Source organism: Mirounga leonina, unplaced genomic scaffold, assembly GCF_011800145.1.
Source record: "Mirounga leonina isolate KUSES-001 unplaced genomic scaffold, KU_Mleo_1.0 Mir_175, whole genome shotgun sequence".
Lineage (NCBI taxonomy): Eukaryota > Metazoa > Chordata > Mammalia > Carnivora > Phocidae > Mirounga > Mirounga leonina.
The window spans coordinates 23138370-23166238 of record NW_023270453.1 but is presented as its reverse complement, the minus strand read 5'-3'; the positions used below and the strand labels follow the sequence as shown (position 1 = coordinate 23166238).

Here is a 27869-nt window from a genome sequence, read left to right as displayed (position 1 = left end):
ACAGCCCAGGAGAAGTGGTGAGCACGGGTGCTAGAAGGACCGCTGTGACCACATAGTGCCCGCCCACTCTGATATGGGCTGGTGGCTTTTGTGTCTTCCAGTGAGCCCGGTCCAGGCGATTGTGGGGAAGGGTTTCAGGTGTGCTAGGGCCCAAGCCTGAGGGGAGTCCCCAGTGCTGCTCCCCTTCAGTGTCCTTCCCCTCCCTTCAGTACAGAAGGTCTATGTGTGTTCTCAATAAATATGATAAATATGCTTGCTATGTTCTTGGTAAGCAAAAACACAAAGAAAAAACCAAACACACCAAGTTCCATCTTACACATATACTTTCTAAAGTAGTTTTAATGTCACACAAGCGGCTTGTAAGTCTGAAGCAAGAAAAAACAGAGGTAGCTAAGAAAAAAGCCCAGCAGGCCTCTGGTCTCCAAGCCTGCAGAAGGCCAGGCCAAGCCAAGCGGAGGCCTGACCACTAGCTTTGGGGCCCTGGGCTCCTCAAGAAGATCCAGGGGGCTGTCCCCAATCCACCCGGGGAACCCTGGTTTCCCAGGGGGGTATAGCCATCTCTGGGCCCCCAGGCCCACCACATCAAAAATCCTCTCAATCCCCGTTCACCTAATAGGGTGCTGCTCTCCCAGTCGTCTGGGTCAGAACGAGCTCACCCTCCTGCCGGGGTCCGGCGGCCTGGGAAGGGGGCAAGGTACAGGGCTGCTGGCCATGGGAAGAGCTCAGTCGGCAGGTTCATCTCGAAGGATGGTGAGGAAGCGCTCCCCTCCCTCACAGAGCAGGCTATGCACAGCTCGGCAAAGCACCAGCCAGGATGGCCCCTGTGGGTCCCGTGTGCTCACCAGTGGGAGGAGTTCAGCCATCAGGACCTAGGGGGTAATGCAGGGCCAGGATCTCAGTAGGGGCCCTGTCCCTGGCAGCTAGCTGAGGGCTTGCAGAAGGCCCCCACAGCAGGGCAGTTCCAGGGAGGGCTTCAGGCACCATGGCCAGCCCCTTCTTCCTTCCAAAGCTCTGCTCCTGGGCCAGGGCTGTTGGCTGTGCACAGCCTGGAGGCTCCGTCTGCTGGATGGGCCCAAAGCCCACCACTCCCCCCGGGCACCCAGTCACCTAGTCCCTACCCCCTTACTCGGGCTGTACCTTTTCCAGGTGGATCTGCTGCTCTAGCATGGCCACCCGCAGCCTGAGGGCCGCCAGAGTCTGCAGCTCCTTGGTGCTGGAGTAGAGAAGAAGCTGGGGGCTCCAGCTAGGGTCTGTTCTTCCTTCACAGGGCACTGAGGCTCTGGGGCATCTCCCCTCAGGCCATGGCCCCAGCTGCTGTCCCGCCACCGCTGTGACGACAGGGGGATGTGGCCTCATGCGGTGACAGCCAGGGACCTCCTTCCCACTTGCTTCCTGGATGAAGCCCTACTATCCACCAACAACCATCTCTTGCAATACCAGGCAAGTCATCTGTCAGTACGTCTCTGACTCTCACGTGGCACTATCTTGGGAATGAGATAAACAAGCTGACTATTTACAGTGATAGGGCTGTGTCTGGAGAGGCAGTGGGGTGACCCCGCTCCTGGGCAGCTGCTAATGCTGCCCTTTGGCTAGAGAAGCTTGACCGCCGAGCAGACCTCAGCACAAGGTGGGGCGGGGGTGGGGGTGGGGGGCCAGTGCTCACCTGCACGCAGCCCCTGCACTCTGTGGAGGCACTGCCCCGTGATGGCCTGCAGCCCCTCCAGGGTAAGCAGGCAGTGGTACTCCTGCATCCAGTCAGCAGGGTCTACGCAAAAGTCAGGGAGGGCAGGCCAGGTCCATGCCAGGTCCAAGCCCTCCCTGCCCCGAGACACACACCAGGGCCCACTCACCTGCCGAGAGCTCTTCCTCCATTCGCCGTCTCAGCAGGGAGCAGGCCTTCTGCAGGAGCCCCACCTCCGCCTCTGCCTCTGCAGCACTGAGCCCAGAGCCGGGCCAGCCTGACTGGACACGGGTCATGGAAACTCCTCTGCAGCCAGGTTCCCTCCTTCCTCTCCCACCAAGGACAGGACCCCAGAGTGGCTCTGGCCCTTCCTGGAGTTGCTCCTTAAACTCACCAGGCTTAGAGCCAGAACCCCCCCCCGCCCCCAGGGGTCCCACAAGCCCAGCAAGAATACCGTCATCTTCATTTTCTGGAGGAACTGGGTTTTGGCCGTGGTAGCAGCATCCCTGGAGTCACTGGTCTGTGTAGAGCTGAACTGGGCCCACAGGCTGGAATGCAGGCACCCGGGAACCAGAGGGGGATGCCGTTAGTCCTTCCAGCTGGGCCTCAGGAGGCAGGGAAAGGCCAGGGGTAGGGGCCCCATGAGGGGTGTCTGGCCCTGCTGAATGCCAGGAGGCGCCTCCAGAGGCCGTGGGGAAGGGAGAGGACGCTGTCCGTGAAAAGGGGACAGAGCGGACCCACTCTGGGAAGTACGAGGAGAGAATTCAAGGCAGGAGAGGAGAGGAACTAGCAGCCCTGGGTCACTGGGACTAGCTAGGACTCTGGTAAAGAATTCTGGAGCAGACACAGCACTAACCACGAAAGGCACTGCCTTGTTTAACCCCTCCTGCACCTCTACGGAGCTGACACTCACCCTCACCTCCACAGAGAAGACAGATGGGGACGCAAAGTCTCCCAACCTCAAAGCCCGTTGAGTCTAAGTCCTAGCTAGGCAGACTCTCTTAACATGGAAAGTGTCCGCACCCAGCCAACAAAGCAGAGGGGCCTGCTGGAAAAGTCTTACCGATGCGGCCCTGTGCTGGTGGCAAGCCTAGGCCTCCCTGCTCTCCCCTCCACCCCCACCCAGCCGAGACCCAGCCTTACCGGGAGTTCTGGGAAGCCGCTTTCCTGTAGGCCATAGGTAGCTTCAGCAGGATGCTGTCAGGGAAGCCAGTGCTCAGAGTAGCCTCACTCTGGAGGCTTCTCCCCCCACACAAGCAACAGGGCTTCCAGCTTGGTTGTGGGAGCCAGCACAGTCCAGGTCTGCCCTGGCCGAGAGAAGAGAGGACACCAGGAGCAGAGCCCAGGCCCTCCACAGCCCATTTGGAGCCCCTGGGCTGAGTGGATAAGAGGATGGGGCACTGGACAACCAGGGAGAAGGGGGCAGACCCCAGCAATGGTCCATTCTGCCAGCTTTGGGACATGGATCTCATGGGATGGCACCCTGGGGGCTTCCCTGGCCCACATCCAGCTCAATGCCCTGCCCTCCCTGTCATCCCAGCTTCCTGCTGCTGGCCAGGATCTGATCAGGCAGACACAACAGTTCCTCCAGGAAGGGTCTGGGAAACCTACCCCTTCTCCTTCAGTGTGAAAGCTTCTGGGGCCTGAGGAGCAACCGATGGGGGTATCTGTTGGTCCCTGAGGTCTGGTCCAGGCTTGGTGGCTCGGGTTCCTCTCCCCATATGGGTGCGATCCCCCACTGATGGAAGCCTGCACTCAGGGAGGCCCCTGGCAGGCACCGTGGTCTGGTGGGCGCCCCTGGGTGGTTTTGTCTCTGAGGCTCGACTGCCAGCCTGGCTGGAGGCCCGGGACGGGGCAGAGGCTGTGGTGGCAGAAGCGGCAGCGGACCCAGACTTGAGGCTGAGGGCCTTGTGTCTTTCTCCAGCCTTAGACGTGCCTTTTCTCACCCGTACAGCCTTCTCCAGTGCCTGGGTCAGAAGCTCCAGCTCCTTGAGTTCTTGAGGGCTGGGTGTGCATGCTGCAAAACCCAAAAACTCTTGCAGTGGTCACTCACCACTGCTTGTCAGAAAACAGAGCAGGGGCGGCACCAAGAGAAGGTGAGTGGTGGAGGTTTACCGGGAGGCGGGGCCTCTTCATTAGGTTCTGGCCCTGGGGCTGGCTCCGCAGCCGGCGTCTCGACTGGTTCCCTGCCAAGACACAGTACAGGCGTGGCACGGCCGAGAGGCAGGGCCCAGAACCTACCGACCCCAAGGAGCCGCCTGGCCTCGCGGCAGCTCCCCACCCTCAGAGCCTGCAGACAAAGGGGAGCACAGCTGGCAACAAGCAAGTGGGCGCTGGGCCCGGGCTCGCAGCTGGGGGGCTCTGAGCGGGGTTCCGAGGGCGGCCTCGGGGTCCGCGTACCAGGTCCGCAGCAGCCGGCGGGAGACACACAGGCTCCGCTCCAGCTGCCGCTGTCGCTCGGCGCAGGCGTCCCGGGCATCCCGCAGCTCGGCCACCAGCCTGGGGGGGGCGCACCGGCGGCTCAGCACCCCGGCCGGCCGAGCGCTGCGCCCCCTCCCGCCCCGCTCCCTCCCAGCGCGCGGGTCTCACCGGCGCGAGCAGCCCGCGGGCAGCATGAAGGCAGGCGCGGATCCTCCGGATTTGCCGCCTCCGGGAAGTCAGGTCCTTTCCGGGCTAGGAGACCGCCCCCTTCCGGCCGGGCTACCCAATCCCGAGCCCAGGGCTCAGGGCCCGCCCCCCCGGTCCCGCCCCCGGCTCTCGGGCTCCCGCGTCCCCGCCCCCAGCGCCCCGGCCCCGCCCCCGGCGCTCGGGCTCCCGCGTCCACGCCCCCGCGGCACCCGCCGCCACTCCCGCTTGGAGCTGGGCCCGGGGGTCGCAGAGGGTCCTCCGGTGGTGCACGGACACATCTGGTTTGGACGACTGGGTAGATGGAGGCACCTGTGATTGCTTACGGTTCAGTTTGTCTTTGTCCTATTGAAGGCGCCCTAAAGCAGGGCCGAGGTGCCCTGCGGACCCCAGGCCACCTAGCACGGGGCAAGGTACTTGGCGGGGCCCAGTACGTATTTAAATATAGAGGTGAGGAGGACACGTGTGTTGGGGGCAGAGCAAGGGAGGAGGGAGCGTTCGCTTGTGGACATCCTGGTGAAGTGACGACATTCGGGGTGGCATCAGGTAGGCACCTGAGCAGAGGCACATCAAAGTCCAGAAGACCTGGGGTGGTGGCCTGAGAACAATGGGCTGGGGCCAGATGGACCAAGGTGGTACAGGAGTATAGACAGGGACTGGTGAAGGATGGGTGATGGAAGGGGAGCTGGAGCCCAGAGAGGTGGAGGGGACAGTAGAGCCAGGTGTCACAGAAGCAACCTGAGGCTGTTCCAGGAGGGTCTCCACAGGTTGGAGGATGGGGCCTTCAGTGACTTAGACAGCTGGGGGACAGGTGCTAGCTGGGAGGAGTGATGAAGGCAGCAGGGCCCCATGTAATTGGAGTTAATAAGTAGGACTGTGAACCCTGCAGGGGCTGAGAAATCTCAGGGGGAGCTGCACGGATGACAAGCTGGGGGTGGGGGAGGTTGCTTCAAGATGGAGAGGTGTCCATTTCATAGCTGCTCGGGGGGGAGCTGGGGGCCCTATGCCGCTTGGGGCTATTCCAGGGTGGGAACTTAGGGTGGGCCCGTCCATGGGCAGTGGCCCGTTCTCATCTGCAGGGAGGAAGGGAGGGAGAGGCTCCGGTCAGCACAGGCAGGTGGCATTAGGTCCCCACTGGAGTGGTCTCCTATAGGTGCAGGCAGGGAGAAGGCAGAGAGCCGGGTCCATCCAGAGTTGAGCTTTTGACAGTGGGCCACAGACAAGGAGGTGGGCAGTTCAGATATGCACATCACTCAGCTGCCACTACCCTCATCACATTTAATCCCCACAACACCCCTGTGAGGTAGGTACTATGGCCACATCTTACAGATGAGGATACTGAGGATCACACATGCCCAGGGGCACAGTTGACAGGAAAGATCTGCGATCTCAACCGTGCCCCACCAGGGTGGTCAGAATTCTCTTACAGTAGCAGGAAGACAGCTCCCACAGCCACACCCACACACACCCACACCCCGCTTGCACACACACAAGCACCCAGAAAAGCTACCACAGAGTATCTCTTCCTTCCACAGAGCTCGGGTTCAAGAGCATTTGGGGGATGGCTCCTGGCCCAGTGGTTCTTTCTGACGTTCCGAGAAGCAGCAGAAGCTATCCGTGCAGGGCACGTGTCTCAGTGGTCCACCCGACCGGGGGGTGGTTGGGGTCAGTCTAGAGCAGATCCCGCTGGTGTTTTGGCTGCTGCACCCAGGAGGTGGCAGGTGTGGGGGAGCCTCAGGAACCCACAGCAGATCCACCCTCACCCAACAGGTGGGGACAGGTCCTCTGAGTCTCACTCTTCTGCACTGTGGTCACCTCAGATGTTACAAATGACAATTTTTTTCCATCTAACCTCTCTGGGAAGAGTGTCAGGATAGCACTGAGGGATCTGAATCAGATGTTCCTTTTTTCTTTAGTTGAGCCTAAATAAAGTTAAGAATCTCTTTTTAAAATTTAATGCCTTCTATCTTTAATTTTTCTTTTATTTCCATCTTAGAAGAACAAAGAATGGAAATAGAGAGGAAAAGAAATGGCCTAGAAATTCAGTGCAAAGAGAGGTGTTCATACGGACACCACCTGCTGGGGACAAAGACCAATCACTCTGCAGGAAGGGACAGATTTCTGAAGGAGTGGAGAGTGTGGTGGGCAGGGAGCTGAGGGCCAAGAAAGCAATTAGGGCCCCCCACCTGGCGGTCCCATGCAGTCCACAGCAGTGTGCAGGGGCATGGCTCCCTCAGCAGGGGACCTGCACCCAGTGAGGATGGGAGCGGGGGGGGGTGGGGGTGGAGATATGAGGACGGAGGTGCGCTCAGACCTGTCAGCTCCCCCCAGAACCCAAAACCAGAGAGATGCCGGGAGGGGAGCTGGGCCAGGCCACCTGGTCCCACGTGTTCTCAACTGTGAAAGCTGTCGGCTCCTGGGATGGGGTTCAGTGGGGCTGGGGAGATCAGGACGTGGGCTCAAGCTCCCCAGAGAGAGGACAGACACAAGAGGGGACAGAGAAACGGGCTTCACAGGGTGTGGCATGATTGCTTTGAGGCTAAGCTTCCCAAAGGGAAGAATCTGAGTTTTTGTTCTGATTCAGACATTCTGACGGCTCACATGGGACTACCCTGGAGAAAGAAACTTAGCGTCCCGTGTTCTCTCCGTTCCCTGTGCGAGAGCCACTGGGGTCCACATGGCATCCATCTCCAGCGCCCCCACGGCTCCCTAGTGCAGCGGCAGCCCTCCCTTAGCAAATGTTCCCTGCAGGAAGCACGGGCACACTCACAGCCTCAGCAAGCCCGGCTCAGGTCCCTCTCCTCCTCCTCCTCTTCCTCCTTGCTGTGGGTGGATAGGTTTTTCCTCTTCACCTGGGGAACGCTGCTCTCCAGAGGGTTTGGAGAGCGACACTGTAAACACGACTTCTTGGCATGGTGGTGGCAAGGCTGTGTGTTTGAGTCGCTGCCTGGGGACAGCGCTGAGGTAGATTGGGGAGGGCCCCCTGAGATGCCATCCACTGAGTTTGTGGGACTCGCGCTGCTGATGGAGGAGTACCCTGAGGTCACACTGTCCCTGCCTGGCTCCCTTGTGCTGCAGAGCCGAGGCTCAGGCCCTGGCGTTGGAGGCGTCTGGGGGCCTGGTACCCAGGTGCGCGGGTCCTGGCGTCCCCTGTCCTCCGGGCAGGCCTCCTCATCACTCGATTCCTGGCAGCAGTGCTGTTCGGGGCTCAGATAGACCACGGTGACATCGAGGATGCCGCTGGGGGCCGTCACTGTGGGAGACATGGGGAGAGACATGCGACCACAGCCTGAGCGATGGGGTGCCCCCCTGCCCAGTCAGGACCCCCAGTGGCCCAGGGTCCAGCTCTTGGCCAGGACGGGCGTGGCTCTCACTGGACTGTCCCCTGTACTGCTCTACTTTGGGTAAGAAATTGAGGGTGGCACTCAATGTGATTTGGAGGAGCGACTACAAACTAGTTACCAATAATTCACTTAATCCCCAAGTGGACACAAAGCAAGCAATTGGAAAGTTGATAGAAACTGCTTCAACTAGGCTTCCTTTGTGTTTAGCTGCTCGAGAGCACAGGGGCAGAGCCTCCCACAGGCAGCTCTGGAGGGGTGCACAAGGAACAGAGCCCAAAAGGGCAGTGGGTGGCACATCTCACACAATGTTCGAGAAAGAACTCCTTGTGAATTCCAGACAAGGTCTCTTCTGCTTCCCTGCCCTGGGTGAGGCCCTCCCACAGTCCTGGCTGGGGCTGGACACAGGTCTTTTCTCCCCGCTGTGGGCTGGGAGAATGCCCACCCTGGCCCCCGACTGCACTCTGGTGTTCTAGGGGCTCTGCTGTCTCATGCCTGCCTGGGTGTGGACCCCCCCTGCCCCCTCGGGGGCATCTGGGCGGCCTCCAGGCCGTGGCACTCACCATCACCGTCCTTCTCACCCTCGCTTTCCTGGTCACCCTCGTAGCCAGAGCAGTAGTCCAGGCTCCAGTCCAGAAAGCTGCCCAGCAGCATCTCCTCCTGGCTGGACAGCTCCGCGGTGGGCGTGGTGACGAAGCTGCCCCTGTCCTCCTGGAGGCTGTTCTCCCGCTTCCTGCAGGGTGGGAGGGCCAGGAGTCCGGTCATGGCTGGTCCTCCTACCCAGCCTGGTCCTCTGCACTTGCCCGCCCTGGCCTGCTGTGCTGGGTGCGGGGAAGACACAGCTACCCAGCTGCCTGCCCTCAGGAAGCTCGCAGCAAAGCTCCCAGAGGCAGGGCCGGCAGCACAGTGAGGGTCTGCGCATCTGGACTTGGCGGGTGGGTAAGGTGGGGAGGGCAAGTCATTCCAGGTGGTCGAGCCAGGACACTGAGATGGGGGACACGCGTGGGATAGACTCGGGAGACGAGGGGGAGACGGGGCAGCCCAGGAAGTACAGAGGGACAGGGCCGGGAGTGACAGCAACACCGTGGAACAGGGTGGCCTGCAGGTGCCTGCGCTGGGCTCAGCCTGTGCTTGAGACCACCTTTGCTCAAAGGGGCCAGGTTAAAGCAAGAGAGACAGCTGCACTGGAGAAAGAGAACAGGGTGGCCAACAGTGGAGATCGGGCCCAGGAACCAAGGCCTGGATTCAACCCCAGCTTCCGTTTTTGTGGGACCTGCCACTTCTCCCTGCTACATCTTAGAAGCCCCCTGTGTAAAAGGGGGTAACGGAGCCCCTCAGACAGCCGCAGGGGTCCCCAGGGAACCAGGTCCAGCACGCACTGTTTCAGACACGGGGCTCACTCACCGCTTGGTCCTCCTTCCTGAAGGAGAGGTGAGGAAGGCATGGATGTCCCCCGTGCTGAGGAAAGACGTGGGCTCCGGGCTGCCCTGCTTCACTCCCAGGGCTGTGCACAGCTGGCCGTAGCTCAGTACCTGAGAGGAGACCGGGGTCAGAGGGAGGGACGAGGCCCAGAGGGGCCAGCATCTGGGGTGGGCAGTGGGGGCACGGGCACCTCTTCCTGACTGATCTCTTCGTAGCGCTTGTCCTCGAATCGCTGCTTCACGGCGGTCAGAGACACTTGCCTGTAGTCCTTGGGGGCGTCATCATGAAAGCTGCAAACAGAGGGACAATGGGGTCACATGCAGGGCTCCAGGGCAGGTGACATCGTCACCCCAGCCCAAGGGACTCTTGTTTTAGCCTCCACTCGCTGAAGTGAGAGGGGACAATATGCATTTAAAAACAGCCTAGCTGGGGTTCCTGGGTGCTCAGTTGGTTGGGCGGCTGCCTTCAGGTCAGGTGATCGGGGGTCCTGGCGGATCCGCCCCACATCAGGCTCCTTGCTCAGCAGGAAGCCTACCTCTCCCTCTTCCACACTCCCCCTGCTTGTGCTCGCTCACTCTCTCTCAAATAAATAAAAATTAAATCTTTAAAAAAATAAACATAAAAACAGCCTAGCGATGGGAGGTGAGACAGGGTGCCCCGTGGCTCCACCGTAAATGCACACAGATGCGCAGATGTTCACGGCAGCCCCCATGTCCACCAGCGCATGAATGAGCAGGAACGGTCCATCCACACAGTGGACCGGGACTCCAGTGGAATCATTATGTAGCTGACAGGCTGGTCACAAGAGGCCACGTGAGGCAGGACTCTGTTTCTATGAAGTGTCCAGAAGCAAGAAATCCACAGAGATGGAAAGCCGGGGGCTGGAGGGCCCAGAAGCAGGGGCCTGACAGACGAGGGATGCAGGGTTTGAGGGTGGTGCCACGTTCTAGAACTGTCATGATGGTCGCACAACTCCGAATATGAATTGTACACTTAAAAAACTAGTTTGGGGGCGCCTGGGTGGCTCAGTCATTAAGCGTCTGCCTTCGGCTCAGGTCATGATCTCAGGGTCCTGGGATCGAGCCCCGCATCAGACTCCTTGCTCAGCGGGAAGCCTGCTTCTCCTTCTCCCACTCCCCCTGCTTGTGTTCCCTCTCTCACTGTCTCTCTCTCTCTGTGTGTCAAATAAATAAAATCTTAAAAAAAAAAAAAAAACTAGTTTGGGGGGCGCCTGGGTGGCTCAATCATTAAGCATCTGCCTTCGGCTCAGGTCATGACTCCAGGGTCCTGGGATCGAGCCCTATGTTGGGCTCCCTGCTCAGCGGGGAGCCTGCTCCTCCCTCTCCAGCTCCCCCTGCTTGTGTTCCCTCTCTCGTTGTATCTCTCTCTGTCAAATAAATAAACAAAATCTTTAAAAAAAAAAAAAAAATTAGGTTGGTAAATAAACATTTGCAATTTCTCTGATGTGAAAATAAACAACTCTGGGGGGCAGCCTAGCAACAATCTTTGGTAGCCGGTGTCAGGCAAGGGCTGTTCGCACCCCTTGTGTGAGCAATCAGACACATACGCTGACCCATCAGCTTCATCCGTGCTCCCCGTCCATAGGCTGGGAGTAGGCACGACAGAAAACAGGGTTGGCCAAAGGACACGCCAGCCCAGGACATGCTGACTGGCTCCCCATGGCGGGAGCGGGGCGGGGAGCGGGCCAGAGAAGGGGCTGGTCCCAGGGGCTTAGGGCCCCGCTGGAGAGCTCCGATCTCATCCTAGACGGTGTACAGAGCAGTGACGCCCTCAGAGGCGGTCACTGCGGTAACTCAGGGGGCGGCTGGGGGAATGAGCACGTGCAGGCAGCACAGCCCTCCAGAGCTGGCGGGACGCGGGAACGGAGCGGCGGGAACGGAGCGGCAGTAACGGCTGGCCCCACGTCCCTGCTAGGATGACCGAGGCACACACTCCAGGCGCCCAGTGCGATCCATGATGAGGAGGGACGGCCTGGACAAGCCAGCAGCAGGGGAGGAGGCCCTGGGGCTCAAGTCAGAGGCTGGGTTTCAGATGTTCTGAGTCCTGGAAGTGCCCGAGGACAGGCAGAAGGCCGGAATCCCCCAGGCCCACACGCGGGGGAAGAGAGCACAGAGTGTGGCCTGGCAGAGGCAGCAGCGGCTGGGGTTTGGCGCAGGCACGTGTTGGCAGCGGGCTCTGGAGTGAGCGGACGAGGAGCAGGGCTGCGGCAGGAAGCAATCACAGCCGGCCAACTCCGGAGCGAGGGGACAAGTGGTCCCACGCCACACTGGCCACTGCTCAGGCAGCCGACTTCAATGTTTCGATTACCATTGCCGCCTGCAGGATGAGCTCTGGGCTGGGAGGAGCTGCTGTCTACACATCAAATGTCAAAACGGTGCCAAACAGGCAACGTGGCCTGGCGTTTTTCCAGGTCAACCCGGAGAACGCAGTGCCCTACGGGGCAGGTCTGTGTGCGGGCTGACAGCGAGCCCCCCGTGGGACACGAGGACGAAGGCTCTGTGGCAACTGGGGGGGCTCACTTCCTTCTACAGACTCACCACTTCTGATGAAGGCTCAGGACACAGGGTATGAGGTCTTCACAGGAGAACCCAGTCAGGTCCCACAACCGCGTGGTCCAGGGCTGTGCTGGGGAGGAAAGCAGGGGTGCTGGGGCCGTGCTGACGCCCCCTCCCACGCCCCACGGTTCTGCTGTGCAGTTTCCTGGAGCTTGGGGTGACAAACGCCCCATGCTCACTGTCAAGGTGCGGGAGATACTTACGCTACAACCATCTCTTAACCTCACCCCCACAGAACGGCTTTAGTCTGTCCTGGCATCTCCTCGAGTGGAGACGCACATGCTCCGTTTTCTCCCTCACTCCCCCTTGCATCTGAGAGCCGTCTCCTGTGTCCTGACTTGGGGAATCCCCAGTCCCCGGCTCGCCCTGCTGAGCAGTCGGGGCGGAAGGGCGGGCTCCTTACTCTGCCTGTGCGTCAGCCTTGCGAGCAGTAGGGCGGCCGCGGCCAGACGGGCTGGAGCGTAGGCCGCCAGGCTGGTGTGCAGCAGGGAGAGCTCACACAGGAAGCTGCACAGGTGCTGGGTTCTCGGCGCCACTGGGACCAGCGTCAGCAGGACGTCCTTGTAATCAACCACAGTGGGGACCTACACGGGGCAGGGAGGTGGCGTGGGGTCCTGGCACGCAGAGGGCTCACCCACCCACTCAGCAGGGAGGACCAGCACCACAGTGTTGCAGTGACCAGCTGCAGCTCCAGCCTCGTGCCCTCTGGGTCCAGGAGGACTTTCCAGAGCAGGAAAGCTCGACACCATGCAGGAGCCCGATTCCACCTGTCCCCTCCCATGGCTTCAGCTCTGATGTGAAAGGAAATAGCAAATGGCCACTTACCCGAATCTTCCCTTCCAGGGCAGAGATGATCTCTCCCATCATCCGCACCAGGTCCTCATACTTGTACGTGTTGTCTGTGAGCCACACAGCCTCGCGGATCGTCAGGATTTCTTTGCTGATGAACCTAGAATGTCAAGCAGGGATCTGAGCAAGGAGTCTGCTCTCCCTGAAGGCAGCGATCACTTCAGCCCCAGTGATGGGGGTGGGGGAGGGTCAAAGAGCGGACTGAGCTGCCTGCAGCCCCTGAGGGGAACAGATGAGCTCAAGTGACCCTATCTGAAGGGTCTGCAAAGGAACTGGGACTGGTGCCGGCCGCCGTGGGAGTGGCCAGCTCCAGGCACGCAGAGGTGTCTGCAAAAGGCACCCATAATCGAGGTGACTGGTCGAGCCTCTTAACGACCTGAGGATTAAACCAGCTTCTACAGAGCGCATGTAAACAAGAGCTTAAACCTGGGAGGTGGGTGAGCCAGCAGAAGGAGGGCTGGAGGTTGTTTGAAGGTAGGTGCTCAGCATGGGTCTGGTCATCTGTTCTCGACTCTCCAGTGGCCCCAACTAGTAGGGAACACGCTGGTTCAGTGGCCTGCCGGCAAGGGAGCAGAGCCAAGCCATGGCTGCTCTGTCCTGGGGACTCTGTGGCTGCCCCGTTTGCTATGGGCTTGACCGAGAGAGAAGATGGGAGATACGGGGAGCGCAGGTGCAGAGGGTAAGAGGCGGGAGTGGGCCCAGTGGGGCTGGGTGTTGGAGCTCCCGGGCAGAGGGCCACGGCAGGTGCTGCTCTGAGCAGAGGTGGGGCATCTCTGCCTCTAGGATCTTTATAAAGCATCTCACTGCTAGCCAGTTGGTGGTCCAGTAATTTGGTTTCTGATTACAAGGGTGTAATTACGCTGCTCCGGCACGAGGAGGTGGGGCCTGTTTGCCACCTCTACTGAGAAGGTCTGAACGCAGGGTCCCGTGGGCACGCCTGAGGGGCTGGGCGGCAGGTGGTAGCCTTGCCTGCAGCCCAAGTCCACGCTGGTCCCCTACAGACCACACATCCCAGTTCCCAGCACGACCACATGACTGAGCTCGCTGCACTGGACACGGTGGCCTCAGGGGTCACCGGGGGTGGCAGAGATAAGACAGGAGCTGGGGCTTTCCGTGACCTCATGACAGAAAGACCACCCCAACGACATAAGCCTGGACCCCCTGCCTCAGGGCTACACACAAAGGAAGCCCGCGCATCTGAGTGCACCCCGCTGTGCATGGCGAGCCTGTCCCTCACGCCCCAAGGCTCACGGACGAGGATGGCAAGTCTGCAGGGGGAAGGGCAGACCACACGGGCGTGTCTGCCTTAGGAAGACAAGAACACTCAAGATGTTTCCAAGGCAAAACCGGGGCAGACAAATATCGATAAAAGACAGTAGATTTAGGTAAAACGTAAGCTGGTTCTGCATGGAAAGTCAGGGTTGCCAGGGGTGCAGGCAGCTGTATGAGGAGGGACCCCCTGTTCGCAGTGGGACTGGGGTGTTCTGGGAGCTGGCTGCGGACATGAGACCCTCTAACTGCAGGTCTCTGATGACACAGGCTAGAGAGCTTGACCGCTGAGAAGGGGTCTTTCCGTGATCTTGGGAGGAGGACCCGGGGGGGGGGCAGGTCACCATGTCACCCTCAGGGGCCAGGGGAGGAGGGGCCCAGCCTGAACCCGCCTGAGCAAGGCCATGTTCTGGGGTCCCTGCAGGCCGGGATGAGCGGCCACCCACGCACCAAGGGTCAGTCCTCCATCTGAGGGGAACTACTCTGCTTGCGCTCTCCCTGAAGTTCAGACCCACATCTGATGAGGTGGGACACTGAAGGCTCCTTTCACCGACAAGCCAGCCGGGGAGGCCGGGCATGCCCAGCATGCTGAGGGTCATCTTGCAGGCCCTGCCCGGGGGTGGGGGGGGCCCTTACCGGGTGCAGATGACCATGCAGGCAATGCCCAGCAGCTGGAGCCTGTACCGGGGCACCAGCCTCCTCCGCAGGTACCGGTCCACGCACTCCACGGTCAGGTGAAGGCACAGGCTCGTGAAGTCCTTCATAGTGGCGACTTCTACCAGCCAGTCAATCAAGATGTACCTGCAGGAAGAGCACCACCCCTGAAAATGAGGGTGAGTGTGCCATTCCCACCTGGCCCATCCGTCCTCAGGGAGTGAGCTGGTCATCTGCAGCATCGTCGATTTACCCAGGAACTTGTCCCAGCCGGAGGTGCTAGGTCCAAGGGGGCTGGGAAGGCCCCAAGGTTGCTGGGTTCCTAGGAGGAAGCTAGGCTCACACACCTGTGTCCCCTACCTTCTCCCACACAGCCAGCCAGGTACCGGATGAGCCCAGATACAGGTAAGGGGCAAGGTGGGGCCACCCTGGAGGGCTGAGGATAGATCACAGGGCCCAGGACAGGAGAACAGTCACACGAAGCTGGTGAGACCTGTGGCCCTCCCGCAAACCCATATCCTCCTCGCGGAGCGGCTCCATCCATGGGGTCATTTATCTCGACCCTCTGCAACGGGGCAGAGAGCCGGAATGGAGCTAAAGGAGGGTGCCCTGAGCCCAGCATCGGACTTCTCAGCACCCAGCAGCCCTGGTGGGGCTGACAGACGTGCGGTCCCTCCTCGAGGGGGCTCAACCTGGGACCAGGGACACAGACCTCACGCGGGAGTGCTGGGTGCCCCAGCAAGAGTGCCCGAGTACGGTCAACAGCTCTCTGAACAAAGGAGAGGAGAGACCAGAAGAGGGAGAAGAAACAAAGCTGCTGGGGTCTGGGCAGGTGTTCCAGGTGCTGGGCAGAAGCATCTGTCACAGGTGGAGGGAAGGAGGGAGATGGGAATGGGGGTGAGACAGACAGCCTGTGTTTCCTCCCAGAGCTGGACGACCGCGTGAGCACCGCCAGGTGTTGGAGGTTTAAACCAGCCAACACTGGGAACAGAAGAGGATGCTCCCCCATCCAGACTTAGCGACCCTAACGATGGGACTTCTAAAAACCAACCAACCAGGGTGCCTGGGGTGGTTCAGTCAGTTATGCGTCTAACTCTTGATTTCGGCTCAGGTCATGATCCCAGGGTTCTGGGATGGAGTCCTGTGGGTTCCCTGCTCCACGGGGAACCTGCTTCTTCCTCTGCCTCTGCCCCTCACTTTGCTCACATGCGCACACATGCTCTAATAAATAAAATCTTTAAAACAAAACAAAAAACAAACCAATGGAATTGTATACTTTAAAATGGCTAAATCCCAAGCCAACACAATGTCACACGTCAAATATACTTCAGCTTTAAAAAAAAAAGGCATCTGTTTTGCTTGGTATAGAGGAGAAGGAAAAGAAGCTCAACTCAAAGGCTGAGACGATGTTAATATTTCAACAAAATTCTGTTTCTGAAAAGGAGAAAGTGTCCCCCCAAACAGAACAGTGAAAGTCCCCCAAAAAGGGCCACCTGAGAGGGGCACAGGTGCTCTCAGGATACACCTTCTCAGAGGAGGAGGAACAGGGGGGAAAAGGGGCTGCAGCCGCCAGCACTGGCCCAGGGTTCCAGAGCACAACGGCTTGCTGACATGGAATGTGGGAGCAGAGGACAGTGCATCCCTGCACCGGGTGCGAGATCAAGCCTCTCCAGGGAAGCCGTGATCCCGCTTAACACAGACGTCTACTGAGCATGTTCCTGCCCCTTCGGAACCCAAAGTATGTTTTTAATTAATTAATTTTTTAGAGAGAAAGTGGGGATGGGCCGAGGGAGAGGGAGAGAGAGAATCTTAAGCAACCTCCACGCCCAGCCCAGAGCCTGACACGGGGCTCGAGTTCAGCGCCCTGAGATCATGACCTGAGCCGAAATCAAGAGTCAGACACTCAGCTGACTGAGCCACCCAGGTGCCCTTCCAAAGCATATTTGAAATCTCGTGGAAGCTTAAAGAATCATTTACGTTTTCTACATTAATTTCTAACGTATCCTGTGACTGAATGAAAACCCTCGGGGCAGGGCACACGGGGCGGGAGGCCACCCTAGAGGGCTCTGCTCCCTGCTCTGGGCAGGCGTGATGGTCGCGGACCCTCGTTCGCCACACCGAAGCTCACCGGAGGAGGCGTCAAGAAGAGGTGGTGTTTTGGGTGCTGAAACTGGCAATACAAATCCCATCATTTTAGAAAGATGCTTAAATGGTGTAACATATTCTGAGGGTTAAAAAGGAAAACGAGCATGGACACTCACGGGGGATATCTTCTCTTCAAAGCCCTGGAGAACGGGGGCATCCCGGTTTTGGAAAACACACGCACGAAGGGGGTTCCAGCGGGGCTGCTCGCCCCGGCGCCCTGTGGCGGCAGCTCTGATGGAACGGGCCCGACAGCCCCCCTCCTGAGCCCGAAGCCTGGCTGCCGCTCTGCCTCTGCCCACCATCCCGTGCAGACGCTCGCTGTCGCGGTCCTCACCTCATCGTGTCGCTGAGGCCTTTCTGCACAGAGAAGACCTGCTGCTTGCTGACGGCACGGGAGGTCTGAAAGAGGGGGCGCACCACCCCAGCCGAGGCCTTCGCGCCTAGTCCCAGCTGGCTTCCATGTGCACAGGCTTTGGCTAAAGACAGCTGCGGGACAGACACGCACGTGAGCACGAAGCCGTGGGCTGCCGGGGGAGAAGACGTGTGGGCACACAGCGGGCACGTACACCTTCTCCGCCTTCTGGAAACGGCATGGCTCGGGTTCTAACTACTCATTTTGAAATAAACACTAGGTCACGCGATAACGAACTTCAAGAGGGACAAAACGTGCATAATGGAGTCAGTGAAGCAAAGTGGCCAAAACTGGCTGGAGGTTCAGATGACCTGGCTTTAAAACCTGGGTCTGTGTGAACACCACAGGCAAACTGGCGGAAGTGCTGTGTGCCTCAGTTTCCCTTTTCATGAGGGCCCAACAGCACCTGCCTAGGTAGCTGGGTGTGTGGGTTGACAGAGCTGTGTCCGCCACTTGGCACGGGCCCCCTGGCACCTCTAGGCCCTCTGATGGTAACTAGCAACTATTTCTAGATATTTCCTTCTAGATGTTTCTATGCATTCCTGATCATAGTGCACATACATTTTACCTTCTCTCAGCTCACCTAACAATAACGTGGCTCCTTAGGTATGAAACGCCTGTAAACGTGTTTCACCTGTTCTTGCCTCCAGGGTTAGACTTGTTTTATTACTTTATGGAACATCCCGGTACAGCCATTTCAGGACTGGTACCTGTCTGCATACGTGCTCAACCCGCAGGGGCGGCTGTGCCTAAGTATTTTCTGAAACGGCTGCACAGATTTTCATACCAGCTAAGTGAATGGGTTTTATCACATCTTTGCCAGCAAAAACTGCTCTCGTGAAAAATGTGTACTCTCAGAAGTTATTAGCGATCCACTCAACACGTACAGAAGAAAGACATACATACATACGATCTTGTTTAGCTGTGCGCCCCATTAATAGCGCTGAGAGGGGACGCTGCCCTGGGCTTTGACCAGTTTTTTCTATTTCCCCTTTTGCGGGAGCGCATGAGGACCCTGTGAACCTTTAATGGAATGTTGCTATCCTTATGATCAGTTAGAGCTTCTGAGAGAACCGCGCTGTTCGCTGTTCTTGCTGCCGCAAATCTGCTGACTGCCTGGGACATAAACGTTGCCATGTTCTGGGACACATCAGGCTGGGCCGCCTACTGCTGTGATTTCTTCCCTCACTTTTAGGGCAGAGGACTCTCAAACACCCCCCTGGCGGGGCAACAAGAGTATTTCTACCTGCTCGGCAAAGGGGGACTGTCTTTGATTTGTCCTAAACGACAGTTCTTTACAGCTGCAACGGGACAGCATCTGGAGAGCACCACCGGCAAATCCCTCACATCCTGGTTCTAACCCTGGGCGACCCGGTGAGCGGGTGAAATGAGGGGAACAGGGCAGCGTTGCACACCCCCATCTGCTCCGAGCTACCCGGCAACCTCAGGGAGCGACGTGAGCACTGACAACAGACCTAGCGCGGTCACACCTGAGAACGCAGAGGCTGGAGGGCTGGGGGAGCAGGGGCTTGGAGGCGCCGGAGTGAAGCGCAGAGGTGAAGGGCGCACCCCGCAGCTACACTCCTGTCAGCCCTGGCGTCAGCCCTGGGCCAGTCCTACCTCCCATGAGAGGGAGCCGGGCAATCTCACTGCCACAGCCCCACGAGAGGAGCGGGAAGGAGAAAGGCCAGCTCCTGCCTCACCTGTGCTTCCCAGCAGCCTTTGGCCGCGAAGTCCCTGAGTTTCCGGAAGCTGTGGAGGCATCGCCCGGGATCTGACATCTGTCAATGGGAGAGTGTCACCGTGCTGTTTATACAGTTGTGTCTCCGGAGAAACTCAGAACCAACCCTTCGATTCCTAAATGTTCCTCCCGACACCCCTAAAGGGTCCACAGCTTGGTCTCCTTCCCAGCCCCTTATCTCCCAAATGGAGGTGGTTGCTGGGGCAGCTATGGGAGCTGCTGCTGGACGGTGGCTCCTGTTTTCTCTGGGAGCTGCCCAGGGGCCCCCGGTGAGGACAGAACCTTGCCCGAGGGCCCATTTGGAGACCGCACCTTTGGCCGACACAAATCCTCCTCTCCCCAGACCCCGGGCCACTCACGTCCGTCCTCCTGTCACGTTCCCAGAGGAGGTACGAGCTGGCCAGACAACCCTGATGAGCAGACTCTTCAAACAGGTCCCGGGCCTGCTCCTTCCGCTCTTCATCCTGCAACAAATCCCAGCACAGAGGCCTCCTTGACCACGCTCCCCGCAGCAGAGCACCAGCCTCCACCCGCAGCCTCCTCCGCCGCACTCCACACAGAGCGCCGGCCTCTATGGGCCACCATGGTCTCTCCGCAGACCTCTCAGTAAGCATATTCAGGGATCTCTCTTTTAATAAAATGAGTTAGTAAACTAGGAGTGAAACCACTTCTCCTAAGATACGTGCTTTGACAACCGCCGGGAGAGCGAGCTTCTGAGCTCTGCCCTCACAGGCCCCCTTCCTCCCGGAGGAGGAGGTTTGTGTTTGGCTCGGCCCATGGCCCCTAGCTGGGCTCTGGGCTGCCCGCTGGAGGGTCAGCCCTCCACACTGGCCCTCCCAGATGGTGACGTGGAGGTTTTCTCAAGGCTCCTCCCTGGCCTCACTCACGTGAGCTGTGTCCCTCCCTGCGGCTGCACCTGTCACCAGAAGCCTCCACCATCCCTGAGTCTGCTGCAGGGCGGGCTCCTTAATCATGAGCTTGGCAAAGTTTTTTTCAGCATAGGGAGGTCTGTGGGAAGAGCAGGAGAGGCTGCCCGGAGCCAGGTCATGAAACCAGCCCATGGCCCGGCGAGCACTCGGACGCTCTGCGGGCTCCACACTGCTTCTCACAGGTGGGCCTTGCCTGGGCCTTATACCCCGCACAACCCCTCCTGCTGCTTCCCGCTTACTTCCTGGTCCCTGGTGTTTGCAGCTGCCAGGAAGGCAAGCAGCACAGAAACATGGAGCCCCTGCACTCCACGTCTGCTGGCTCAGGGGGGCCAGAGCCACACCAGCTAGCACAGGGTCTAGGCGGGACAGACGACTCACCTCAAAGAGACTGAGTACTCTCCCCAAGCAGTGCAGTATAGACGCTCTGTGAGTCTGAACAAGAGTAGGAGGACGAATCGTGATCATGAGTGGAAAGAGAACTTCCAGGGGGGGCACATCCTTCCCTGTCCACCTGTTCTCATGGCCCCTGCCTGGCCCACACCCCACCCCAAGGGCCGCCCCCCGATTCCAGGCTTCGAGGAGCCTGGGTCCTGTGTTCCCAGCTGTCAACGCATTTGCAGCCCAGGCCCCCATGGGACTCCCTGGGAGCCCCAGCTGTGAGGCTTCCTCTCCTGCTGGCTCATCTCCAGATGCCCCCACACCCACACTCTCGATTTTCTGCACCTCCACTGTCATCAGGCACCTGGCCTTACATGGTCCAGGGACTCTACTCACCCTATGGGGCTCAGACCGTCCGGCACGCCGGCCCCACGTGTGTCCCTCACCAGGACCCACTCCCTGCAGCTGGCACTCGGCCCTGAGGCTCTCATGAACCACGGCTTTGCAGCAGCTTCCAGACACCGACCACGGAGGGCGGATGAAGAGCCAGATGAAGGGCGTGGCGCCGACATTCAGTCGCTCAGCGAGACTGAAGAAGCGAGAAGCCTTCAGGCCGTTCACTTCTGCACGCGCTTCATCAGACACAGACACTGCAGACACGGACAGAACGTTACCCAGGATGTCTCCGAAGGACAGGTGCACAGAGTTCTTCAAATGCTACAATCTTACGCCTGCCGCAGCGCAACATTGCTGGTGTTTAAGGAGAGCAGAGCCCTCCAAGACAGGGGCTCCTCCCTTTCTTCCCTCCCTTGTGAATCACATGTCCCTGCCGGTAGCCTAGGTTCTGAACGTCCAGGAAGGTGTCCCTGTGGGGGTAGCACACACACCCTCTCTCCTGCTGGGAGCTACAGCCTGAAGCCTTGCTAGTGGGTACTGTTTCCTTTTGGACTAATGTTCCAAACCTGGACTGGTGGTAATGGCTACAACACTCTGTGAAGATACTGCGAACTGCTGGCTTGTGCACTTTGGATGGGTGAGTTGGACGGTACGTGAATCCTGTCTGGGAACCGCTGTCTGATGGGGGAGCACACGAGGGGCAGGACCGCTCACCGTCTCTGTGGGTCTCAACAACCCCAACCAGCTATGAGCAGGGGCTTTCCCAGCAAGATGCCAGATCTTTCAGAAGCAGAAACATAGCAGCTATCCCCAGTCTTTATGCATTTTGGGGGCTGGGACTGGACACTCTGCAGGCTGGTTCTGTGTGCTAAGCAAAGGGGCAGGCACTGGAGAGGAGGCCATATGGGTTCTTTCAAGGAGCACCTGTTTCTTGGGGGGGTGAAGGAGTTCAGGCACAGGCCAGCTTTGACCTGCTTGTTCCTGCCTCCCACTGAAGCCGTGGCTACTGTGTTATTAACACCCCAAAGAATTAGGCACCCTTTGATTGCTGCCCCAGAGTTCCAGGGAGGAACTGTGGCAAAGGATGGAGAGGGGTCAGCACCTACATGGGCTGTGGCATTCATTGGACGGAGGAGGGTGCTGCTGGTGGAGGAGCCCTATTTGTCTGAGTAGGTCCCCCATTCTGAGTCTCTGCTGATGGAATTAAAGCAGTTGTCAAAACATGCTTTGTAAAAATAATCAAAGCGTACGGACTCAAAGATCACCAGTGGGTCCCGTAGCAGGCCCCCTGTGGGCACACACTGCTGAGGGGAGAGGCCCACGGCTGGACCCGGCAAAACTAAGGGCTGAACGGCTCCCATGGAGAAGGGCTCATGCCTGTTCTACAAGGTCAGCACTGAGCGGGGCGAGGCCAGCCCCCGCCCCGTGAGGACTTACGGCCTTCATTGTAGAGGTAGGCTATACCCAGCTTCACGGCAGCTTCAAAATTTCCCTTTTCAGCAGCCCTAGACCATTAAAAACACACAGTGTCACCTGTGTTGTCCCATGAAGGTTCTGTCCCACCACAGCACCCGAAGCTAGAACGCTTGTTTCTTAACTGAGGATTTTTCAGACAACGCAGTCAAATACCACTCATCCAATGACACGTGACAACACGGACGAACCTTAAACACGTGCCAAGCAAAAGAACTCAGCCACAAAAGGCCACATGCTGTAAGATTCCCCTGACATGAAATGTCCACAGCAGGCAAATCCACGTACAAGTGGGCAGATCTGGGGCTGCCAGGGGCTGGGGGACTGCAGGGAAAATAGGGAGTGGGCACTGACATCAACCCCTATTCACTTTGGCTTTGCCCGTGGGGTAATGAGGATGCTCTCAAGTGAGCGGTGATGGTTGCACAACTGTGTGAATCTACGAAAAACCACTGAGTTGCACACCTTAAACAGAGGCATCGTATAGTATGTGGCTTAGGTCTCAGGCGGCCTGTCTGGGGCCACTGGCACACGTGGATGGTAGGTCTAGTCACCAGCACGCCAGGGCCCCCAGGCCGAGGGGCTCACACCTGCTCTGACCCTCCCTCTGGGTCCCAACCCCAGCAAGAGGACAGCATCAACCAGGGAGTGAAATGCAACAGGAGTGAAATCACACACTTTTGACCAAAAAAATAAAAAGAGGGCTGAGTAAAATTTCCACAGGCAGGTAACCTGTGTTTGAGTCACGCAGACTGGTCCCAGCCCATGAGATCCTTCGAAGCATGACAGTGACTGATGACTCCGGCTGGGCTGGTGCCATGGATGGCCAATGACTGTGTTTCATGTGACTCCGCGGGTGACGCTGACAGCCCTCAGTCACTCCCTGGGGTGCTGGGGACACAGGCTGGCATACCAGAGAGGCCCAGAGATGGGAGAAAACGGAGCTGTTGTCAGGTGCAGATACCTTTCAAAGAGCTTCAGGTTCCTTGGAGAAGGCCACAGCTCCTGGAAGCTGGCACATGCCCACACGCTGGCGTGGTTGTCCACTAGGTACTTCAGGTGGGAGTGCACCTGCAGAACAATGGAAGGGGGCGTGCATTATCAAGGGACCTCCTAGAAGCCCCGCTCCTGGAGCCCTTGAACATGGGACATAGACGGATGGAGGGCCTCCTGTCTCCCAACCCATGCCAAGGGGAAAGGCCCCCTGTGTATCAAAGTAATAGCTGCTTTGAGAGAGGGAAAAAACAAGTTTCTCGGAGGCTCTAAAGGTGGGGACAGTGGTGCCGGAAGGCAAAATAAGCATCCACCTTGAGAAAGAGGGGGTGACGCCCCTGTAAGGGTGTATGCCCTATAACGATCAGGGAAGCAGACTCTAACAGGAGCAAGTAGAACAGAATTTTGTCTTCTGCTTCTCTACCTAGGGCCTTGCTAGTGGGAAAACGGCTGGAGTCTGGAAGTCAATAGAGGCTCTAGAAAAAGACCAATAAACTCAATACCATCCTGGTCAGAGGCAGGAAGTGCCCCAGCTGGGAGCCCTTAGCACAGGTGAGCATTTCAAGGGCTAAAGTTTCCATTGCCAATTAAAACTCAGCACCCATGGATATTATGACCACAACGGAGGCGGCTCTGGGAGTCAGAGAAACAAGTTCCTGTTGGAGTTTTCCCACCAATTTGCTGTATGCCCTTGAGTAAGTTAGTCTGAACGAGGGTGCAGTTGAGTATCTGCAAACTAACTCCCAGAGTCCCTTTCAGGGCTCGACATTACGCAATTTGTCCTCGAAAATGTGTTTTTGTTCTCCTTAATATACTCTTTTATTTCTTAAGGGGTGAGAATTTCACTGCCACAGTAGGGTACTTTCTCTGTCAAACATCACAACAAACAGACTCAAAACATACTGTGCTATGTTTCAGCTTTGATTGCAACAACCTCAAACGTCTAGTAACAACATCATCCTTGTAGCCTCTGCCCTCTTTCGTAGCCAAAATTTTGTTCTCACATTTAAGAACACGAAACCCTGATGGGACCACCAACAAGTTAGGTCAACAAGCTACAGGGCTGACGTTACTTTCATCTGGCGACTTACAGCTCGGACAGCCAGGATGTCCCCGACAGAAAGCCATTTCAGGATATGAAAGAGCACATCTTCAGGGAGGCTCAAGATGGTTAGGTTTCGGGGTCTCCTCCTTATTCTTCGCTTTGTAGGGTAACAGAAACACTTGGCACACCGACAGTGGATCACTGAAGAAGAACAGCAGAATGGTCTCGGTGATGTGTAGGAAAGGAGCTGGGCTGATGCGCAAAGTTTTATCTGAAGACGACGGAACAGTCACTGTGCCTTCCCCACAGAAGGAACCGGCTGCATTTCTAGTCCCACACGAAGATTAAATGAAGTAGTGGTCCGGGAATTCCGAAAGACACCATCATTCATTCAAAGATCCAGTAAATACTTACGGCGAATAGCAAGTGATCATGGAACTTGGCTACTGGGGCAAGAGCGGCCAACGCGGATGATGGTTCTGCCCTCGGACCCCTGCCCATCTCCGCTCCTACTCGCACCAGGACGACACAGCAGGAGCCCCTCGCGCCGCTCACTTGGCTTCCTCCCCGCTCGTCCCCGCCGCCCGCCCGCAGGACCCCCTCCGCAGGCCTTCCTACCCTGCCCGGCTCTGCACCGGGGTCGCCTACCACCAACTAACGGGCCGCGCGGGACGACCGAGGCCCACAGGGTACCTGGATGTGACCGCGACACTGTGCTCGTCCCCTCGCTCTAGGCCGGATGCGGTACTCGCCGCCCGCGACAGGTGCCGGGCCCCGCGCGGAGCGTTCACGCCAAGCCCACCCGCACCCGCGGCGCCGCTGGGCATTTAAACCGCGCGCCGGGCGGCCGCCGCCGGGACGCCCCACACGCGGGGCCGAAGAGCCCGGGCCGCCCAGCTCGGTGTCCGCCCGCCGCCCGCCGCCCGCGCCCCGCACTCACCACCGCCGCTCCCCATCGCCGCCGCCGACTCCGCCGCCCGCGCCCCCGACCGCCGTCAGCCCCGCGCGCCCCGCGCAGGCGCAAATCCGCCTCGCCGCCCGCCCGAGTTTTCAAATGCGCCCGGCCCTCCCATTGGCCGGCTGGGGGGGGCGCGCGCCGCCGGGCCACAGGGCCCCGGCCCCGGTCCCGCCCTCCCGCCCGCGCCGGGCGCTCGCGATTGGCCACGCCAGGACGCGAATTCGAACGCCGGCCGTTGATTGGTGGAGTCCGCGCGGCCGCCCTGCCTCCCCGGCCGGGGCGGGCGGGGTCCCCCGGGGAACACGGCGCCGGCTAGGCTGGTGGGGGTGTCTGTGCGTGAGCTTGGGCCCGGCTGTTCCGGCGGCGCGGGTCCCGGCGAGCGGCGTCGGCGGAGGCCTGTGCGCACCCCCCGCGCCCCTGGCCCTCACCCCGAGGCCGCGCGCCCAGCCTCCCGCCCGCGCGTCAGGCGAGGACACCGCTGCTTGGGCGGCCGAGCCACGGGGGGCGTGGACCGGAACGCAGCCCCTTCAGGGACTCGGCCGGCGCCTTCTTCCCGCGAATCGTGGCTCAGGAGTCCCGCGGGCAGGACGTCGCCCCTGTGTGTCCCCGCTGTGTCCTCACTGCCCCGCCGGGAGCCGGCTTCACTGACTGCCCCCAGTCACCCCGAGCACGGTGTCCGTCAGGGACTGGGCAGTGCCCTCCGGCCCGTCTTTCACGGGAGAAGCGCTGGACGGAGGAGGACACGGTGGTTTTCCCGGAGACGCTCTCCTCACCCTTGCGCGCCCCCAGTCCGCCCTCCCTTTCCCTCCGGCCTGGTCCTCAGGGTCGTCGGTCCCTGCTGGGCAGCCGGGCGCACACGCGAGAGCCACACTGCTATTCTGCAGCAGGAAACAGAAGTACACGGACGGCCACACACGGAGCGTGAAAGGCCCCTTGTTACAGAGGCCAGGGACCAGGCCCTGGGCTTGGGGTTGAAGGAGGGGCCGAGGTGGGGCGCACAGGAAGCAGAGTGGACGGAGCCCAGCGGGCTTGGGGCTGCTCCCCAGGTGGCCCATGTTCCACCCAGAAGCATGAGGAGGAACCCAGGGTGGATTCTGCAGGTTTCTCCTTCCTCACACGTTTGGTTACTGTTTTCCGCTTTGTTACTGTGTTGTCCTCCTCCCCTGCACTGTGACTTTGTTGCTGGTCTCCCCCAGGGCAGAGGTGTGCCCTTCCAGCCTGGACTCCAGTAGCACCTTTGTCACCACACCCACTCCCCTGGGGAGCCCAAAATAGCATGTTGCTCTCTTAAGTCCCTCAGCTGTCCTCTCCCCGGTTCTTTGTGTCCTCATTTTTCCTTTATTCACAGGTAAAGTATTCTTATTTTTCAGAAAACCAGTGTTCTTTTCTTGGCCATGCTGTGGGCCCTTGCCTGCATTTGTCGTCCTGGCAGGAAGAGCCCTGGAGGCCCCATGGGGTGACAAGCCACTCCCAGAGGGTGAGAAGAGCCCATTTCCCACTGGACACCCCCATGCAGGAGAGTGAGAATTCATTGGAAAAGTCTAGATTGTTGGGGGTCGGGGAAGTTCCCAGCTGGAAGAAGATGGCAGTTGAAGACATGGGATGGGGGGTGAGTGAGAAAGATTCAAGGACAGTAGGGCACAGAGGCGGGAGTGAGGGAGAAAGGCTGTGGGAAGGACTCTGAAATGCCACAGGGCAGGCACAGGGAGAGAGGATGGAGAGACCCGCCGTGTGGCAGCCAGGGGTGGAGCAGTGCTGTAATTTTGGGTGAGGGGTGATGGCAGGTAGGATGTTTGGTCAGGGTCAGGGGACACCAACTTTACTGGAGCTTGGCTGGGAAAGGAGGGAGAGAACTACCTGCAAAGGAGGAGCCGAGGGGGCTTTTTAGAAGAGACCGGCGTGAGCACGCTGGAGCAAGGCTCTGTGACAGGGTACGCGCCAGAGGAGTGTGCTTGTGACAAAGGTGCACAGCCACATCCATCTGCACACAGAGGCTGGCCCGTGCTGTGGCCTGGAGCACACAGCCCTGCCCTCCGTAGTTCTCACGCCTGAGCTGCATCAGAAGTACTTGTTAATGTGGGGTCCTTACAACACAGATTGCTGGGTCTCACCCCAAATATTTCCAGTTCAGGAGGTCTGGGGTGGGGCCCAAGAATCTGAATTTCTAGCATGTTCCTGGATGAAATTTCTAGCATGTTTCTAACTGCTGCTTAGGAACCCCACTTTGAGAACCTCTATGTGAATTGAATCTTGGCTCCACTCCCTGTTGACTATGAAAGTTGATGAATGTCTCTTAAATTTCAGGTTACTCATTTGAGTAATACTTCATGGGTTGATGTACTGTCACATGTAGGCTCACTCCTAAGATTTGTAAGGACCTGGGTGGGGGGTTGGGCAGAGAACAAATGGAGCCTCACAAATCCAAATATTGAAACACTAAAACACTGAAAAATTGAAACTCAGGCTAGCAAACTCATCAATCTCTTTTCTCTTGCCTTCAGAAGGACAGTATCATGAGAACCATGGTCACCCCCAGGCCACTGCACCTTGAGAGGACATGGCAGGTATTTCTCTGAGGCTGCTTCCACAGCCAGGTCTCAATGAGGCCATGGAGCCACCCAGGCGGGACTGAAGGGGATCCTTTTCCACTGAAATGGAACTAGGTTCTCCACCAGGCCTCTAAGGTGAGAGGGCCTAATCTGACAGAGAGCCACCCAGTCTCTGAACTGAGCTCACTGGGCCTACAGACTGCCTTTGTACTCCTTGCAGCCTATGGCAGGTTCTGCACTCTTTATTACAGCAAGGAAACGTCCGAGGGAAGTGGTGACGGAGGCTGGGAGGGAGGAGGAGAGCCAGCTGGAGAGGAAGGCTGGGAGGGAAGAAGAGGGAAACTGGGAGGAAAGTTGGGAGGGAGGTGGAGAGGCAGGCTGGGAGGAAAGTAGAGAGGGAGGCTGGGAGGGAGGTGGAGAGGGAGGCTGGGAG

The 27869-nt window shown here is 58.8% G+C and overlaps 3 protein-coding genes across 3 annotated transcripts in view; all 3 read right to left on the bottom strand.

Annotated features, from left to right (window-relative positions):
* Positions 1 to 305: 305 nt before the first annotated feature.
* TEDC2 (tubulin epsilon and delta complex 2) lies at positions 306 to 4337 on the bottom strand. Its single transcript, XM_035022004.1, has 10 exons — positions 4271 to 4337; positions 4082 to 4180; positions 3797 to 3867; positions 3293 to 3698; positions 2825 to 2878; positions 2136 to 2229; positions 1851 to 1962; positions 1664 to 1765; positions 1138 to 1328; positions 306 to 869 (listed from the first exon to the last, which is right to left on the bottom strand). The coding sequence occupies exons 1-10, from the start codon at positions 4294 to 4296 to the stop codon at positions 723 to 725; spliced, it is 1302 nt and encodes a 433-aa protein (XP_034877895.1). The 5' UTR covers positions 4297 to 4337; the 3' UTR covers positions 306 to 722.
* Positions 4338 to 5654: 1317 nt separating this feature from the next.
* CCNF (cyclin F) lies at positions 5655 to 24899 on the bottom strand. The gene is made up of 17 exons (XM_035022005.1): positions 24870 to 24899; positions 23976 to 24130; positions 22856 to 22962; positions 21856 to 21923; positions 20419 to 20672; positions 20023 to 20076; positions 19075 to 19179; positions 18678 to 18755; positions 16897 to 17048; positions 14400 to 14564; positions 12471 to 12594; positions 12049 to 12229; positions 11628 to 11715; positions 9260 to 9359; positions 9052 to 9179; positions 8211 to 8380; positions 5655 to 7559 (listed from the first exon to the last, which is right to left on the bottom strand). The coding sequence occupies exons 1-17, from the start codon at positions 24883 to 24885 to the stop codon at positions 7081 to 7083; spliced, it is 2424 nt and encodes an 807-aa protein (XP_034877896.1). The 5' UTR covers positions 24886 to 24899; the 3' UTR covers positions 5655 to 7080.
* A 2782-nt stretch (positions 24900 to 27681) lies between these two features.
* The window catches only part of LOC118021985 (ATP-binding cassette sub-family A member 17-like), a 39284-nt gene continuing 39096 nt past the window's right edge, over positions 27682 to 27869 (bottom strand). Inside the window, 1 exon segment of the mRNA XM_035022466.1 lies at positions 27682 to 27720. Coding sequence (XP_034878357.1) covers positions 27682 to 27720 — 39 coding nt within the window.

What these genes read in the sequence shown, in the direction of transcription:
- TEDC2 (XM_035022004.1), bottom strand. Translation starts at nt 4,296, where the DNA reads ATGCTGCCCGCGGGCTGCTCGCGCCG. An exon ending in CGCCGGCTGCTGCGGACCTG is followed by an intron (nt 3,868 to 4,081) that starts GTACGCGGACCC and finishes GTGTCTTGGCAG; the next exon opens with GGAACCAGTCGAGACGCCGG. An exon ending in AGCAGATCCACCTGGAAAAG is followed by an intron (nt 870 to 1,137) that starts GTACAGCCCGAG and finishes ATTACCCCCTAG; the next exon opens with GTCCTGATGGCTGAACTCCT.
- CCNF (XM_035022005.1), bottom strand. An exon ending in CTACCTCTACAATGAAGGCC is followed by an intron (nt 20,673 to 21,855) that starts GTAAGTCCTCAC and finishes CCGTGTCTGCAG; the next exon opens with TGTCTGTGTCTGATGAAGCG. An exon ending in AAGAGATCAGTCAGGAAGAG is followed by an intron (nt 9,180 to 9,259) that starts GTGCCCGTGCCC and finishes GTCTCCTCTCAG; the next exon opens with GTACTGAGCTACGGCCAGCT.